We start from the raw sequence: 17,590 nt of genomic DNA, 5'->3' as shown, positions 1-17,590 counted from the left end.
TTCTGAAATTTATGAATGCTCATTAGCAGGGATTAATGGGTCATCTGGCTCCTTTAATGATCATTTAGTTTATGTGACATTTTTTTTCTTTCTGAGGGGTACCCTTTGTCTTTGAAACAGTCCTGTCCCTTAGTTTTGTACATTGGTAAAGTCACAGTGATGACTTCACTTGGTAGATCACTCAGGATCCTCATTTGTTGCTATTTAGAATTCTGATCTTCACAAAGCTCATTTGGGAGTGGGCAATGGCTACAGGGTTATTATTTTATGTAAAATTTGCTTTTGGTTAATCTACAAAGCTCTTTAGCAGTCCAAGTCTTCTTTATTGAACATTTAATTATACAATGGGAAAAGGTTGCATTAACTTAATCAGAGGCCACACAATGATGTGACAGGATAGCAAGGAAGCAGTCATATTCTCTTGGCAGGGAGTGTGGGGGCTGTCCACACTTTCAATTCAATACATCTGTGCTCTGAAGCAGCCCAATGAACCTCTAACTTCACCTCCTGTGGTGTATAAGGAGAAATCAAAACATGCTTAAACATCCTGGAAGCCAAGAGAAATTTCAGATATGAAGTTAACAATTTGCTTCTAATTGCTTGCTAAAATTCCAGGTATAAATTACACACAGACAAGCTGATACTACTGTTCACATTTGTTCCGTTTCCCTTACTACCAAACTCTGCTGGCAGGTATTTAAAAACTTAGATTCATGTTCACATCCAAGCTACAATATTAGGTAGCACTTAATTGCTATTTCAAAGACCTAAGAAAACAGCACTGTTCAAATCTTATAGTAGCGAGCAGGTGTGCAGAAGTGAAAGAAATGAATAAGTATATTTGGTAGGTGATTTCCTGATCTTCTGCATCTTTTCAGTCACTAGTACTGATTTTTTCAGCAAAATGGCAGAGACTACGAATTACAGAAATAATGATAACTAACTACCAGACTATGTCAGAAGAGACCCTAGATTATCTTCTTTGTTGGCTGAATATTAGCTCCAAATGAACCACATGAATGCAACATTCAAGACTTTTAAGAAGATAAGAATCTGCAAAGCAGCTAGACTAGACAGGGCTTCATCCCACATTCTCAAAACCACTACTGGTTCCCTAACTTGTATATGAACAAAACTTTAAAAGCACATTATTGTATCTATATGCTGTAAGACAGCAAACACAGTGCCACTTCAAAACACTAGCTGCAAAATTCCTGGAATGACTAATAATGGCTCACATCATCAACATTAATTCAGGCCCCCAACTCCCACTTAGTTTGTGTATTCCATTAACATGTCAATGGATGACAGTATCTGACCTTTCACATTGCCCTTGAATGTCTTGTTTAGATAAACAAGATGTTCAATGTCAATATGTAATTTAACAACACTGTTCCCCTTAAGGTAATCTTAAAAGAAGGTTACAGCAATTCTTCCAGGTCCATCAGCCCAAGTGCCTGACACCGATTATTGTTTTGTTTCTCTGTTATATAAATAAATACACATATGGAACTGTAAAAGGGATCCTAACTATAATGATATGAATTGTGGACTTTTGCTGAAACACTGAGAATCACTGGTAACTGTGCAAACTATCAACTATCACATTCCTTTAGTTTACAAAAGCAAAGCTGAGGTAACATTAAAAGAAGTTTTGCGTTCAGTTTAAAAAACCTAAAGAAATGTTGGATGCACAATAGCATTATGTGCAGAGGTGCGTGCATGAGCCTTCTCAGAAGCACTCGAAGTAAGAAGGAAAATGGTCTAGGAATGGGATATGCACACAACTAGAATTTGGAATCATCTATTCACCCAGTGTGCAAGTGAAAGTGGAAGAAAAACAGGAGCACCCAGAATAAAACCTAAAAGACTGCATCCTGCTGCAGGATTCAAGCCCAGGATGCTGGATCCATAAGTGGCAGCAGTATCCACTGTGCTACCATTCTGCTCCTGGAGGAATAATTTATTTCTGCACAGAACATGTTCTGACTGGTGGCATCACCATGTGCTTTGGTAACATAACAAGACAAAAAGGTCATGAGAAGTCCTATAACATGTATCAGTTGCAGATATGTATATTAAATGTTCCGGGAATACAGCCTATGCTACAATAAAGCACTACAACCAAACTAGGCACACACTGCTCTTTGGGTTGAATAGGTTCAAAAACAAGACTTTACAATGAGTCATAAACAACCAGGTCTCTCTCTCTCTCTCTCATATATATATATATATATATATATATATATATATATATATATATATATATATATATATATATATATGAGTTTATTGACATATTGTTAATAAAAATAAAAACAATCCAAATCACTGTTAACATATGGAAAAATCGAGCTTGAACATCAAGATCTGTGCCTGTATTACACTCTCTCTCCCTGTCCTGAAACAGCTGGTGCATCATAGTGGGTGGTTATCACAAAAACGTGTCACTAGCTCTCTGTGAACTTTCACGATTCAGATACTGTGTGGGCCGGCGCTATGAGTAAGCATTTAGCAATGTGACAGTAAATCAGGGACTATTCTGAAATTTACGCAGTTATAACTTTAGGGGATTTCATACACGCAAATTTCACATCTATGGTAAATATATATATATATATATATATATATATATATATATAAATCAAATTTGTGGGCTGCTAAATCTTTTAAAAAAATACACCTAACAAAACAAAGAATATAACATCCATTCAGAGGTTCTGCTTAAAATCATGACTTATTCCACAAAACAAGAGAATGTTAATGCTAATCATGAGAATGATCTATCTATCCATTATCCAACCCTTTATATTCCAACTACAGGGTCACGGGGGTCTGCTAGAGCCAGTCCCAGCCAACACAGGGCGCAAGGCAGGAAACAAACTCCAGGCAGGGCGCCAGCCCACCACAGGGCACACATACACACACACACTAGGGACAATTTAGAAATAAAGATTATTCCTTCAGTTCTAAGGTGTTCTAAACCATTCATCCTCCTGGAATCAAGAACAACAGTCTAAGTAAGTCTTGTCATCTCCTGGAAAGTGACTCACCTTCCACAAACCACTATGACTGTTTTTTGCTATCTTTTGAAGCTGAATCAAAGCAGAAGTTTGAAGTCCTTGTGAACTACTTGAAAGAAAGTTTAAAAGAACACATAAAGACACACCAAAGTGATGCACAGAGTAGCACTTTTGTCTTTTGGACATGAGAACAGAAAACCATGTAAAAGGCTGTGTAGAATTACATGCTATTTTTTTTACTGTTTGTTAGTCTTCTGAAGTGTGACACTTTTACCATGAAGCACAAATGAAAATGTTGGCTGACCTTTTAAGTTTACCTGTTCTTTCTACAGCTGCATCATTAATCCTTCCAAATTAAAGAACAAAAAATATTAGTTGTAAAGCTGACATGGAACATTACATGGAACGCAAACAATATCTAAGTGAATACATGTACCTGAGAGGTCTTAAAGCAAGCGTAACCTAGGAGATGACAAACTAGAATAATATACAACACAATGACAGTAATTCTGAGCCATTTCATATAGACTTTAAATTGCAATCAAACACATACTTTACAAAAAAAAAAAAAAACAACTCCAACTCGGCTAGTTCTGGAAAAGGAAATAAATCCCTATTTTTGAGAATGTGGCATAGCCAACTACAATTACATCAACTTATTACAATTACCCATCAACTCATTCTTGTGATGTGTATATTACATCTACCCATCCAGCTATCCATTTTAAACTTGCTAATTCCATCTTTACTGAACAGTAAGCACAAGCAGGGACACCCTTGCATTAGGCACCAATCCACTGCACAGCACACACGTCTCTGCTCACTTGGAATCACAAATTAAACCAAAAGGTGCAACTTTGGGAAGTAAGATGAAAAGCATTGAAACTGGCAAAAGCTGAGAATGCAAATTATTGAAAAAAGCTGCAAAAAGTTATCCATCCATCCATCCTCTTCCGCTTATCCGAAATTGGGTCACAGGGGCAGCAGCCTGAGCAGAGATGCCCAGACTTCCCTCTCACCGGCCACTTCTAGCTCTTCCAGGGGAATCCCAAGGCGTTCCCAGGCCAGCCATGAGACATAGTCCCCCCAGCGTGTCCTGGGTATTCCCCGGGACCTCCTCCTGGATGGACATGCCCGGAACACCTCACCAGGGAGGCGTCCAGGAGACATCCTGATCAGATGCCCGAGCCACCTCATCTGACTCCTCTCGATGCAGGGGAGCAGCGGCTCTACTCTGAGCCCCTCCCAGATGACTGAGCTTCTCCCCCTATCTTTAAGGGAAAGCCCAGACACCCTGCAGAGGAAACTAATTTCAGCCGCTTGTATTCGCAATCTCGTTCTTTCGGTCAATACCCATAGCTCATGACCATAGGTGTGGGTAGGAACGTAGATCGACCAGTAAACTGAGAGCTTTGCCTTACGGCTCAGCTCCTTTTTCACCACGACAGACCGATGCAGAGCCCGCATCACTGTGGAAGCCACACCTATCTGCCTGTCGATCTCATACTCCATTCTTCCCTAAATTGTGATCAAGACCACAAGATACTTGAACTCCTCCACTTGGGGCAGGATCTACCTTTCAGCCCTGAGAGGGCTCTCCACCCTTTTCCGGCTGAGGACCATGGTCTCGGATTTGGAGGTGCTGATTCCCATCCCAGCCGCTTCACACTCAGCTGCGAACCGATCCAGAGAGAGCTGAAGATCATGGCCTGATGAAGCAAACAGGACAACATCATCTGCAAAAAGCAGTGACCCAATCCTGAGTCCACCAAACCGGACCCCTCAACGCCCTGGCTGCACCTAGAAATTCTGTCCATGAAAGTTAGGAACAGAATCGGTGACAAAGGGCAGCCCTGGTGGAGTCCAGACTTTTATTGCAAAAAGAATATAATGAGTAATTAATTTATTAATATGTTTCCATATATGATAAATCCAGTATGGGAAGTAAAAGATTCAAGGCAGTAAGCTAGCACAAAAATGTATCATAATTTTTGATTGCAATAGCTAGATTCATAGTTGTCTATTAACTTAATATAATTTCTGGAAAGTGGTAGGAAAACTGTAAAGACAACGGGTGACTCTATTTAGCTGAAGTGAGTGATAAAGTTTTTAAATCATCTATTCCTTGCATTTAATTTTTATTGTATGCAGGAAATGACTCAAATTATATAAAACTACATAACATGATTCTCAAACCTATAGCACTGGGCACATGGGAAGAAATGTTTTAAACAGTCCAAGACTATTGTAGAGCCCATGCACAACACACATATACTGGTACAATATAGAGTTGCTAATTAAACTAATATGCATAGTAGAGTTCAATTTTTCTTAGAAATGCAAAGATATTATAACAAAGACAATGTGCAAACTTTAATGTCCTCTTTAGTACACATACTGTAAATTGTAAGATTGCTTGATAATGACATGAATGCTGTGTTTGATTATAATAATGTAAAGTGCAAAGGCAGGAGCAAATGAGCATAAATTACTATATAAGCAAGCAGTTTTGCAAAAGTGTAAAAAATACCCGCGGTCACAAGTTTGCAAACCAAAACTTCAGACAAGACATTGTCGGTGCAGAAGTGGGAGACAAATCCTAGGGTGTGCAAGCAAATCAGAGACATGTAATCCAGCAGAATTATTTGCAGTTCTAATGTTATCTTTTGACTTGTCTTTTTCCAAGTGGGATTTTGTTCAGTTTAAAGCTAGTCAAATTTATGTAGATTTGTACTTACTCATAAGTAATGGGAAGTAAACTAGATAAGATCTAAGAGACATGTGAGCATGCATTTTGTGTAGAGGAAAGGTTACCCAATGGATAAAAAAAAAATAATTTTACTCCCCTTGAGAAAACAACATTGGTGTGTACTTTTAAACTCGGCAAGACCGCAAGGCAAAATATTAGTCATTTGCTCAGACCATATTTAAACAAGTAGTCTACGCAATCATCACCAATGGAGTTAATCTTTAATGAAGTATGGCCACAAAACTAAATTTTAAGTTCCAGTTAATTCAAAAAATACTGGACTGCACTGTGGATCACACTGTTAGGATAATCAGCTTAAACTCTTACTGGAATGAAAAGGTACACTGTAGTAATGACAACTGGCTTAACCAAAAGGTATGTAATTTCTCCAGGATCTTTGGCTTCTATATTTGGGCTCCCAGGTTAGAGAAGCTCAATGAACCAAACTATTGCATAAAACCCTATGCTTTTCATGTGGATCTTGCCTGACACAAACACTAAACTTAAAAATGAAGAACTGCAGAATAAAATACATTTTATTCATTATTGCACTTAATAATTTATGCTGCACTTTTTATTGTTAAACGTATGTTACGGATGTTGTGCTATATTAACTTATTTTATATTTACGTGGTTTTCTGAGGGTATACAAGAGAAAAGAATTTAGGTATCTTTGTAACAGTGTAAAATGTCAGTGTCAGTTTATTTATATAGCACATTTAAAACAACAGAGGAATGCTGTAGCCAAAGTGCTTTAAAATAATAGAATAAAAGAAAACATACAAATAACATAAATAACAAATAGAAATAAAATATATGAACATAAATAAAATAAATAAAAGTTATGTTTTATAATCACAATGAGGAAACCATCAGTATTACTGAAGGTCACTGAATGCAAGTGAATAGAAATGAGTCTTTAATCTCGTTTTGAACAGTTCGATTGTAGACGACTCCTTTATGTAATGAGGTAAAGAGTTCCACAGGCGAGGGGCAGCAACTGCAAAAGCCCTGCCTGCCCCCCTTAGTTTTACACTCAGTACAAGGGACAACAAGAGACAACTGACCAGAAGATCTAAGTACTCTAGATGGCTGGTGTAAAGCACATAATTCAGATAAATAGGCAGGAGCAAACCCAAGTAAAGATTTAAAAACTAGCAACAAGATTTTAAAATCAATTTGAAAACTGACAGGCAGCCAGTGTAAAGAAGCTAAAATAGGAGAAACAGAGTCAGACTTTCTTGCCCCAACCAGAAAGTGAGAGGCAGCACTCTGGACCAACTGTAACCTGCGTATCAGGGATTTGCTAATACAGCAAATACATCGGGATGCAGCAATCAAGGCGAGAAAAAATAAAAGCATGAGTAGCTTTCTCAAGATCCCTAGAAGATAAAAAAAGGCTTGAGCTTACCTAATAGACGAAGCGGGAAAAAGCAACTTTTGACTACAGAATTTACTTGTTTCTCAAAAGAGAGGTTACAGATAACACCAAGACTGCAGACTTGAGGTTTGCAAAAGACAGAGAAAGAGACGAGAAGTCCAAGATCAATTTGGGCTTTAGCTGATGGACCCACTATAAGAACCTCAGTTTTATTTTGATTCATATCAAGAAAATTATTAGCCATCCAGGATCTTAGTTCAGAAAGACAGTTGTGCAACTGATTTATTGCAGAGTTGCAGACAGGAATATAAACATGTGTATCATAAGCATAACAGTGAAAAGAAATGTTAAATTTCCTAAAAATAGCTCCAATAGGATGAAGGTATATAGAGAATAACATAGGACACAAAATGGATCCCTGAGGAACACCACATTTAAGCGGAGCAGTAGATGAAAAAGAGGAATTTAAAGTCACTGAAAAGTGACTACCAGTTAAATATGACCTGAACCAGTTAAGGGCAGCCCCTTTAAGCCCAACAAGATGTTCAAGCCGCAACAGCAATATCTCATGGTCAACATATTAACATATTAAACAATAACCAGTAACTACTTAAAAAGCTAACGTTTTGATTATGAAACTCATTCATATGAGTTGGTGGATCCAAAAAATCCACTTGACTACAGAAGTAAATTAAGGTCTAAAAAATAAAAATGTTTCATACATTTTTACAGTAACTTATACCTACAGATGTAGTCATGTAATACTGCGGTTCTACAAAGATTTCAAAGACAGCTGTCATTACCAGTATGCAAAGTAATGGAAAATATGAACATATATCTAAGTGAAAAATAACCACAATAACCAATAAACCATAAAAGTGATATGGGTACTTCTATCACAAGTGTATTCACAAGAAGCTTCTTGATGAACATCAGTTCAAAAAAGCAATTCAGTTTACCACTGGAGGACTATAATAATATTTATCATTATGTCATGCATAAACACACACCTGTTATATGAATAATAATGAAAAGAAATGCTGATTGCAGAGACTGGAAAAAAGACCTGTCCAATAAAAAAGCCACTCAAGGCCTGCCCTGAAGCAAGGACCACAAAACTGTGTACACCTGTTCATCCGGACGATTTGCAAGGGTTCAATTATCATTGAAATGACCAAAATAAAAATCAAAACCAGTAAGGAAAATAAGCAGCCTAGAAACGTCCACTAGACCGTGTCCAAAACGCACAAATGTTCACAAAAGATCGGCCTGCGTCGTGCATGATTGTTTTTGGCTTAGCAGTACGTGAAACCAAGAAAATGACAATAAGGTGAGAACCCACCCCAAAGTTTGATTCTTACCTGCAGGGAGTCCAGCGTGATGAAGCTGGCGATCGCGAAGCCATCAATGATGTCTTCCTCCTGGGAGCTGGACTCCCGTCTCTTTCTCCGGGGGGGACGAGGGGTACGGGCAGGGGCGGCTAGACTCCCGTCGTGGGCAGCCCGCTCAGTGCCGGGGCTGCGCTCCCTGTCAGAGCCAGACGACGGACTCTGGTTGTGGGCATCTCTGCCAGCTGCCTCCCTCCTCCGTACCCTATCCCTCTGGGACCTAGATCTCCGGCTTTGCCTCATTTTGGCATCCATTTCCAAAGGCTTTACACACCACGGAAAACAAACAAAAAACACCAAGGAAGAGTTTTTTCTTTTTAAATCGTGGATGGCTGTTCCAGCAGCCACCCTACTCCCGCCTTATTTTCCCAAACCGCCCCCCTGAAAGAAATCTAATTAAAAAACAAGATGAACCAGAAACAGCGCGTAATTCCACTATGTGTGTACATAAACAGATGCACGCCAGTAGATCCACTGATGACCTTCAAGTATTGGAATAAAAAAGGAAAAGCCACTGAGACAAAAGCCGAAAATACACAATGCCAAAATATTCCAAGTAATCCAAGAAAGGCGAGGTGATGCCGAGTCTCCCAAGCTGAGCCGCCGCAGACAGGTGCCGGAGTGCTGTGTTCGCCGTCTGTCACACAAGCCGCAACTTTGTTTTGACAACAAGACCCCAGTTAGACATCATCGCATTAATAAAAATGGAAAAAACATGGTTGTGAGGAAAAACAATCACATTTCCGCTGTTTAAAATCTACTCTCTCCAGGCACTAGGAAAGCAAGCACATCCGTGCGGACTCAACGCCCTCCTTCAGTCCGAGAGTGGAGTCTGCGTCGATCCCGCCGTCGCGCTTTCCTTCAGGTGATTTTTTCCAAGTTTTATCGTTTGCTCATCTCACGGCCGCTCGCGCCGAACTTCAACTGTCAGCGGCCGCACGAACAGTCCAGAGAACGCCCCCCTTGAGTGACAATCACGCAGACACGTCCCAGGCTTTAATTCCCATCTTGATTTATTGCTGAGCGCGTTCGCGTCAAAACAAGCCTGTCTCTCTCTCAAAATTAAAAAAAAAAAAAATCAGAAGACGAGGAAAACGATAATTCCAAGGCCCTCAAGTTTGCGATCGTGTTAAATCCCTTCGTGCAGCCCGGTGTCAGTCCGCTGCTGTCATCGGACGCTTTGCCTTTTTCTTCTTTTTGCCACTAAGGATGAGTGCTCTTAAAGAGACAGGGGTAATTCCAACCTTCTCGTTTCGCGTCTCTCTCTCTCTATCGAACTGAAGAGTCAGTGCGGTAAGAGAGAGGGGAAAAAAAACTAAAGCCGCTCCGATGACGTACTTCCGCCAGAACGGCTCTCACTGTAGGAAGCATGCACGCGCATAACTGAGAAAGCACGAAGTAGTGAGAGCTGGCGAAGAATGTCAACTGTGCAGAACGAAATAGGTACGACCCCGCAGGAGCGCGAAACGTGCGGAACGGATGAAACCACGAGGAGACACCAAATCTAATAGCAATGACAATGTCCTAGGTGGACACAGGGTTTATAAGTGACCCTATTAATGAGTATCAAGAGACGCCGAACCGGACCGGCAACCAAGTAACCGAATCGACCCGAAAGACGAATATATGACTTAAGGTTCGTGTCGGTTGTGGTGGGGGAACTTGTACAATGTGCACTGAAAATAAACTGCTTGGTTTTGTACAGTGTGTCTTTATATTGATTCACTTTACAAATTACAGTGCATTATATGCATTTAATGTAGCACCTTTTACAACAATGACTGTGTTTTTCTTAAACATGTACGGAGGAGGGGGGAGTAAAGTCACAGGGGTTAGTTACTACTTTTTGCCTAATAGCTTTTGAGACCTGGGTTCAAATACCAGGATCTCCCAGAATTAACTCTGTCACATGCACATTCTTTCTATGTCTGAGTTTTGCCTTTCATCTTCATAGTATGCTCCATGAGTTAGTGTAGATGATTGTCCTCTAAAGTGGACTGATGTCACACCCAGGACTGACTTCTCTCTTATGCTCAGTGTTTACTGGATAAGCATGAATGAATTCATTTCACAGTGAGCAATATCATAAATCACAGAAAAATGCAACTGAAAGCATTACAATGCAATGCAAATGTATTAAATAGAAGACCAAATATGTAAAAATATAAATGGAATATATAGTATAGTACATGCATCTGGTAGATGCTCGACAGTGAATTAAAGTGAAAAGAGGCAGCAAAAAAACACTGCATGTAAAGTTTCCATTTTTAAAACTTTATCAAGTTCAGTGTCATGGGAACCGGAACCTACCCCTGCAACACAAGGTACAAGGTAAGAACTAATGTTAGATAGGGAGTAAACCCTGATGATAACACAACATAAAGCCACATTCTTAAACCCACTTAGAACAATTCCTGGCAGTGCTAGATGGGGCACATCCTAAGAAAAGTATAAAGCATAAAAAATAGACAGGGAATGGCACTGCTTACAGCCAGACAAGGCTGTATCACAGCCAAATCCAGAAGTACCATGTTGTTTGCCAAAAGAGAAATCCTGGGAGTCTCCTCTGCTATGGCCAAATTGCTCATCAGACTAGATATGAATTAAAAACAAAAAAGGTTAGCGCTTAGTTATCTCAACACACATACAAGAAGCTAATAAATAATGAGTACAAAGTAAGCCATGGTACACTTAACTGAGAATCATAGGCAAATTGAAAACATTTATTTAAAGTGCATATTTACTGTATGAATTGTTACAAAAGAATACTCTGCACTGGAGTATTATTAACATTCTTGACATAAAGTTATCTTTAAAGAACACTTTATTCTACATTGTGTTCATTTTAAAGATTTAGGTTTGGAATTTTTTAAACCTGTATTTTTTCCTGTGTTTGTATAATTTGATGCTCCTGATTACATGCAAAGATTGTACATTATGCTAATGACTGCACCATCTCGTCATGTTTGAAGCCCTAAACAGTCTCGTCTGTTTGTGCAAATGCCTTTGCTCTATAATTTTAGAGGTCACAAAGTCTCTCAGTGAACCACAACACACACAAATGCAAAGCATATTATTCCACATGATAGCACATGATCGTTGATTCCAAAAACAAGCCCCTGCTGACCTTGCAAATGTAGGATGCTGACAGGGTTGGTGATTTACAGCTTTAGGCAGATATTATGTGCTTCAAATATTCTGATCAGATGCTTATTGTAATTTGGTTTATGTAGTACACTATAATTGTGTTAAATATCTAGCAGGTGGCATTTATATACAGTATTTCCAGAAAAATAAAATTGCTGTATTAAATTAAAGAGCCTGTAATTTCTTGAAGTGTTTGTAGATACAGTATGCAGCAGACGACGAATACATTTTATTTTTGCACATTCCTACATTTTCGGATCTTTGCAACACAATGTGTTAGCTTTAGATCCTGAATACAGTGGACAATCACAGGAAAATCAAATTTCTGGCATTAACAGTAGAATTGAGGTTGGGGTAGATGATGGTTTGAGTCAATGCAAGAAGAACTGAAACCAGAGAGTCCCCAAAATTACACATGTTAATGGCTTTTATAACCTCTGTTCATGCAAGAAACCATTTTAATGACTTAACCAGCAGTTGCTTTAAGTGGCATCACCATCTATACCACATAAAAACATTCAGTTGCTGTAGTTAAGAGACTCGGGCATTCAATACATCCATCTCTCTATTATATAAAAAAATCTTGGGACGAGACGTGACTTTTTCAGAAAGATACTTGTAAGTCCCGCAAGACTTTGTGCCAAGAAATTTAGCCATGCCTGGGGCAGGAAATAAAAGACAAAGTAGATGACAAAGTAGAACGTAGTAAAAAATTCAAAAACATTGATGCGATACCCATGCAGAGCAGGTTAGAGATTATGAAAGTACTGTACTAAAATTTGAAAGTCTCAAAAAAGTGATAGTAAAGATCGCATTAGCGCAAACAAATGGAAATTATTACTCTGTGAAATAACAGAACAACGAAAAGAGATATATTGTTCGAATTTAAACTTTAAGTTGGAGAGACTTGTAGATCTTGTAATTCGTGTTGCCATCAGGGAAAAATAGTGTTTCTTCCCAATGAAGAGGTGTATCCGCGAGAATTAAAAGATTTGTTGTTTGGTGAAAGTGAAATCCATATACGCAAGCGGCAGAGACATGAGGTGGCTGGCACGTAGCACAGGCCGGTGGGTTGACGAGGGAAGCCCTCTAATATTTCAAAAGGAAAACAACATAATGAAACCGGTTTAAGTTTTTTTGCACTATTTTGATTTTGTCACACTACCGCTCTTGGACCTTTTTACTGTGTCTTTTAAAAGGTACTATTACAAAATTAATAACAATACATAGTATTTGACTTGGGTGTTGTATAGAATATAAGCTCTTTAATGAGTTTACATGACTTTTTATACTGTATCTTTTTGTATGGGCAGCACAGTGATAGACACTGCTAGAGATAATCTGCAGGGAGTTTGCACATTCTCTCTGTATCTTGTTTACTTTTCTTTTGATAGCTTCTCTTTCTTTACATCACAAAGTCATGCAAATTAGATTAATTGGCATTTCTAAACTGGCTCACTGTTGCTCTGGTGTGCAAGTATGCTCAGCAACAAACTGGCATACTGTCCAAAATTTCTTTTTGCCTTGCGTCTAGTGCTGCCAGGTTAGGCTACAACTTCCCACAACCTTAAATCAGAATAAATTGGTTCAGAAAATAGAAGAGTAAATACTTTTAAGAAGTTAAGAAATTTACATAAAATAACACCTGATTGACTAACTTTACACAACACTTGCAGGTAAAAAGTTGATAAAGAATGTTGCTTGCAACTCTGAATGGTAGACATACAGCTTCAAAGACATGAATAATTTATTATTACAAGCATAAAATACAAGTTACAATATATATATATTATAAAAAAGCATGCTTTTTTATTATTACTTTCTATCTTGCCACACGTGTGATTTGTAGTATTCATTCTATCATAGATGCATTGCCTGAAGCAATTTGGCAAGTGTTCTACACAAACTGACAATGCAGGGTGGGAGCACATGTTTTAAATGAAAAGAAAAAAAAAAAAATACAAAAATGTGTAAAATACTGTAAAACAATTTTTGGCCAGGAGTTGAAAGCTTCATCAACTGGATAGACCATTTACTTTTTGATTCTGCAGGAAGACAGAATAATGGAGTTTTGCCCTTGATCTCTGCATAATGCACTACGTACAAGTAACAGAACTTAATCAAGTCTTCATGGAGGCAAACAGTACAATGACTTGTAAACTACAAAAGACAGCATTTGCCTGTGAACAACTAGAGAGTTAACAAAACAGGACAGTGGCTCAATGAAGAATGATAGATTTTACGTTCTTACAGACAACTGAGCCTAGAGAGAAATGCTACTTATAGGTTTGTATGTAAACAAGTTGTAACTAAGACTGTAGCACTATAGCTGCGTTAAAGTATTATTTAATAAGAAACCTTCCATCTATAAGCAAATTACTTATAGTATTACACTGATTATAAAAAATACAAGGTCCAATTATCATGGGTGCACATGTACTGTATATGTGAAGCATATGACACTGGCCAATGTAAAGCACAGAGTAGCACAAGAAAAACCAGCCATCACTTTTCACTTTGCAAATCATTTTAATCCATGCACTGAAACAGTAAATGTATGTCTAATGCTGCTTAAGCCTGGAATTGGTACAGTGTCTCACAAACATTATTTTCAAAAAGTCAGAAGACTAAATATGGCACAAATAAACTGGAGAATTTCAAGGGCAGAACTCCAAAAACTTGCTTATGTTAATGTAGGTTTTTGGCAGAAGAAAAAAAAGCAAAATATTTCTAATATCAATATACAATCTGCAATACCGCTCACTATTATACTGTTACACTACATATTTAACAATATTTATTGCAAAATCGTGGAGGACTAGAACCCATCCTGGGTAAAATACAAACACATTAACAAAGGATAATTTAGACTTGCCAGCTCATGTAAAATGCATCTCTGGGGCAAGTGGCAACAAACCCTGAGCTTCCAAGGGGCAGGAGAACAGAGAAATATCACCCATATTGTGCTGTATTAAAGATTTGCCTTTTTTATCTTTGAAAATATAGGAGCAGTATGAAAACTACACACAGGGTATTACTGGAAGCAGTAAAGCAGTAGAGCTAGACACTTGACCACCATGGAGTCATTTTCTTTGTTGACCACATAATGAAAAAAAAAAAAAATTTACAAAAGATTTTATGATAAAACCAAAACACTTGTGTAGTACCACAGAATTAAGCTTTCATCAACATTAGTGCTCCTCTGCTATTAAGTTTGCATTCTCATGGGATTCCTACACAGAGCAAAGGTCCGGTCGGGTCCCAGCTCTGCTAGTCATAAAATACTGGTTCAAGGTATACCAGGTGATCTATGAATGATGTTCTTTACGGACAAAATAAAAAACTAATGTTGGAACAACACTATCTGCTGGTTATCCCACATTTTAATCCCACTTAAGAGGATGTTGTTCAATTTTGAATTCATTTTCACTTTTAGTGAAGTTTAGATGTTGTCCCTGTGATTTACATGCCGTTTATTCCCCCCATAGTCCAAAGTTGTGTGTGCTTTGTGAGCTGATACTGACCTAGTGTGGGTGAGTGTGTACTGTACACAAATCTTCTCTATGATAAACAAATGCCTCACCCTTAATTAGTTGTTTCCTTATTCAAGTTGCTGGCTAAACAGACTGATGCTCCCCAACTCATAAAATGAAATTTGTAATTTTGGTAGAATTTTCAAGTAAATCTCAGCCAACTACCCAACTGCAGATTTTTGTTTAAAACATGCCTCAGTTAAAACATATCCACCATTGCACATATTTTACTGTGAAACCATTCTTCTGTCAGGGAGAATTCTCCAGTTCTACAGATCTTGCAGCACATTCAATATTGTCAGCCTGCTTTGGAAATAAATCCTGGTTGTGTGTATCCTTTCAGAAACTTGGCTCTGCCACACAAAGATTAATTCTTAATGAATTGATTTATTTTGGCTTTTTACATTGCACATTACTAATGGGTGCAGCTTTGATACTATACCTTGAATGAAGTGAGACATGAATTCATTGTTCCAAAAATACTCTATACTGCACCACACAGACAGTATGGCTATCAGTTCAGAAAGAAATCCTATTGACAGTTCACCTTGTTTCAAATCTACACTTTATAGAATAACAGATATTGGCTTGTATAATTTGTCCCTTGTAAATATGAAACTTCATACACTGCACTACTCATTAATTTTTCTAACAGTATTGCCAGTGCCCTTTTAACAGTTCATCACAGGGCACACACTAACAAGATCATCTACAGATATCACTTAATCTAACAATTTTTTTGGCTTATAGAAGGAAACCCATATGAACACAGAAAAAACTTGCATACTCCAAATTGAGGGTCTACATATACCAATTTTATACAAAAAATGTTCATAAATGAGTGCCAAGAGAGTGTTTATAGCACAAGTTCTCCAACTTAGATTCAGTGACAAAAAAGCAAATGAAATACTCTTAGAAAGTGTAAGGTAAATCCACCTTTAAATCCTTATTATAAACCTTCAACTATACATTTTTGTGTGTTTTTATAGAAAAAAAATTGCACACATTTCATATAATTTTTTTTAGGATGAAGTTCAATTTTTTTCTCATCCTGTATTCTGTTACTCGGGCTTCTTGTAACTGAAAGGGGGATAAGCAGGCTAAAAAAAACACCAAGGATGGATGGATGGTTAGATGAGTGGTACTATGCAACACATAATGACATATGGTTCAGAGTCTAGCTGGCTTGTCTTCTGTGTGCATTTTGCGCTTTCTTCCCATCACTAAACCATCATTTTTGTGAAGGATTAGCATTAAGAAAGGTATTACAATGCAAACAAAATGGCTTACATTTTAGTCTCTTCTTTAAAATTACCCTATTCCATTGGCTAGCAGCAAGTATTACCACTGCCTCAAAGCTCAAGAGACATACATTTTTTTCCAAGCCTAGTCATTGCCTCTGTGGTATTCATTTCTCCCTATCTCAGTGTGGATTTCTCTGGGTACTCTTTTCTTCCTTTAGCGCTTCCCAAAGTCCTCCAATCTAGTTTAATGTGCCAATCTAAACAGTCCTGATATAAGAACATGTTAGCTTGTCATTGGCATTCCTTCCTGATCTTGCTAATAGGACAGAATCCTGGTCCATACGTCACATATCATTGTGTGCTGTCCACACTGAACAATATTGTATTTTCAATTATTTTAGTACAAATATTGTGAACTAACACTTAGGCCAAATGTTCAATAATGAGAATTCACTGATCCTGAAAGTAAGCAGTCCTTACACTTGGAAATCTACATTTATTTAACCCAATTTGTGCAGACTGCACACTGGGGCTATTTTATATCGCTCATTTCACTTTTAGCATCAAAAAGCAGAACATCTTGTCTTTCTGTTGTTAATATATTTGTATTTTATATTCCTGAAAATAAGAACAGTCGTCGATATGAAATCAAAGCACCTTCCTTGTGTAGGCATGTTCCAGTGGGTGGCAATAGGGTGCCTTCTGGAGAGGCTGCCTATGACAAGCAAAGAGTTAGGTCTATGATTAGTCTGTTTTCAGCATAGGTCCTTCTCTTGCCTACTCCATGTTAAACAATTGGGCATGAATGGGATAAGTGAAAACACACAAGGCCATGATAAGTTTCTCCTAGACAGTACTGCTGCAGATGCAGGGCAGACTACTAAGGCTTTTATTCTGTCAGTCATATTTTTGGCATGGGCAATGATTTTCCAGATAACACAATAACAGGCAGTGTATGAAATACAGCATGCGTAAGGGCCAAAGGCAGCCGTGTGTACTAATGGTCAAATAACTGACTTCCTCATATAGAACTGCCAGACCCTGTATGGACTCCAGGACAACCTGGATGTGAAGTGCATGCTAGAAATTCACAAAGTCAAATACTGATATTTTAATAATAAAATA

General features: G+C 38.1%; 1 protein-coding gene across 6 annotated transcripts in view; it reads right to left on the bottom strand.

Moving 5' to 3' along the window:
- Positions 1–9,817, bottom strand: part of fbrsl1 (fibrosin-like 1) — a 494,424-nt gene extending 484,607 nt beyond the window's left edge. For 3 of the 6 annotated variants that reach the window (XM_039771449.1, XM_039771451.1, XM_039771450.1), the window contains exon 1: positions 8,515–9,817. In XM_039771449.1, the coding sequence (XP_039627383.1) occupies positions 8,515–8,796 (282 nt within the window). In that variant the 5' untranslated portion in view covers positions 8,797–9,817. The remainder of the gene's footprint in view (positions 1–8,514) is intronic. The other 3 variants (XM_039771452.1, XM_039771453.1, XM_039771454.1) reach the window with 3 other exon arrangements.
- Positions 9,818–17,590: the final 7,773 nt, after the last annotated feature.

Source organism: Polypterus senegalus, chromosome 12, assembly GCF_016835505.1.
Source record: "Polypterus senegalus isolate Bchr_013 chromosome 12, ASM1683550v1, whole genome shotgun sequence".
NCBI classification, from domain to species: Eukaryota; Metazoa; Chordata; class Cladistia; order Polypteriformes; family Polypteridae; genus Polypterus; species Polypterus senegalus.
The sequence above is the reverse complement of the archived record's forward strand: the minus strand, read 5'-3'. Positions and strand labels throughout refer to the sequence as shown.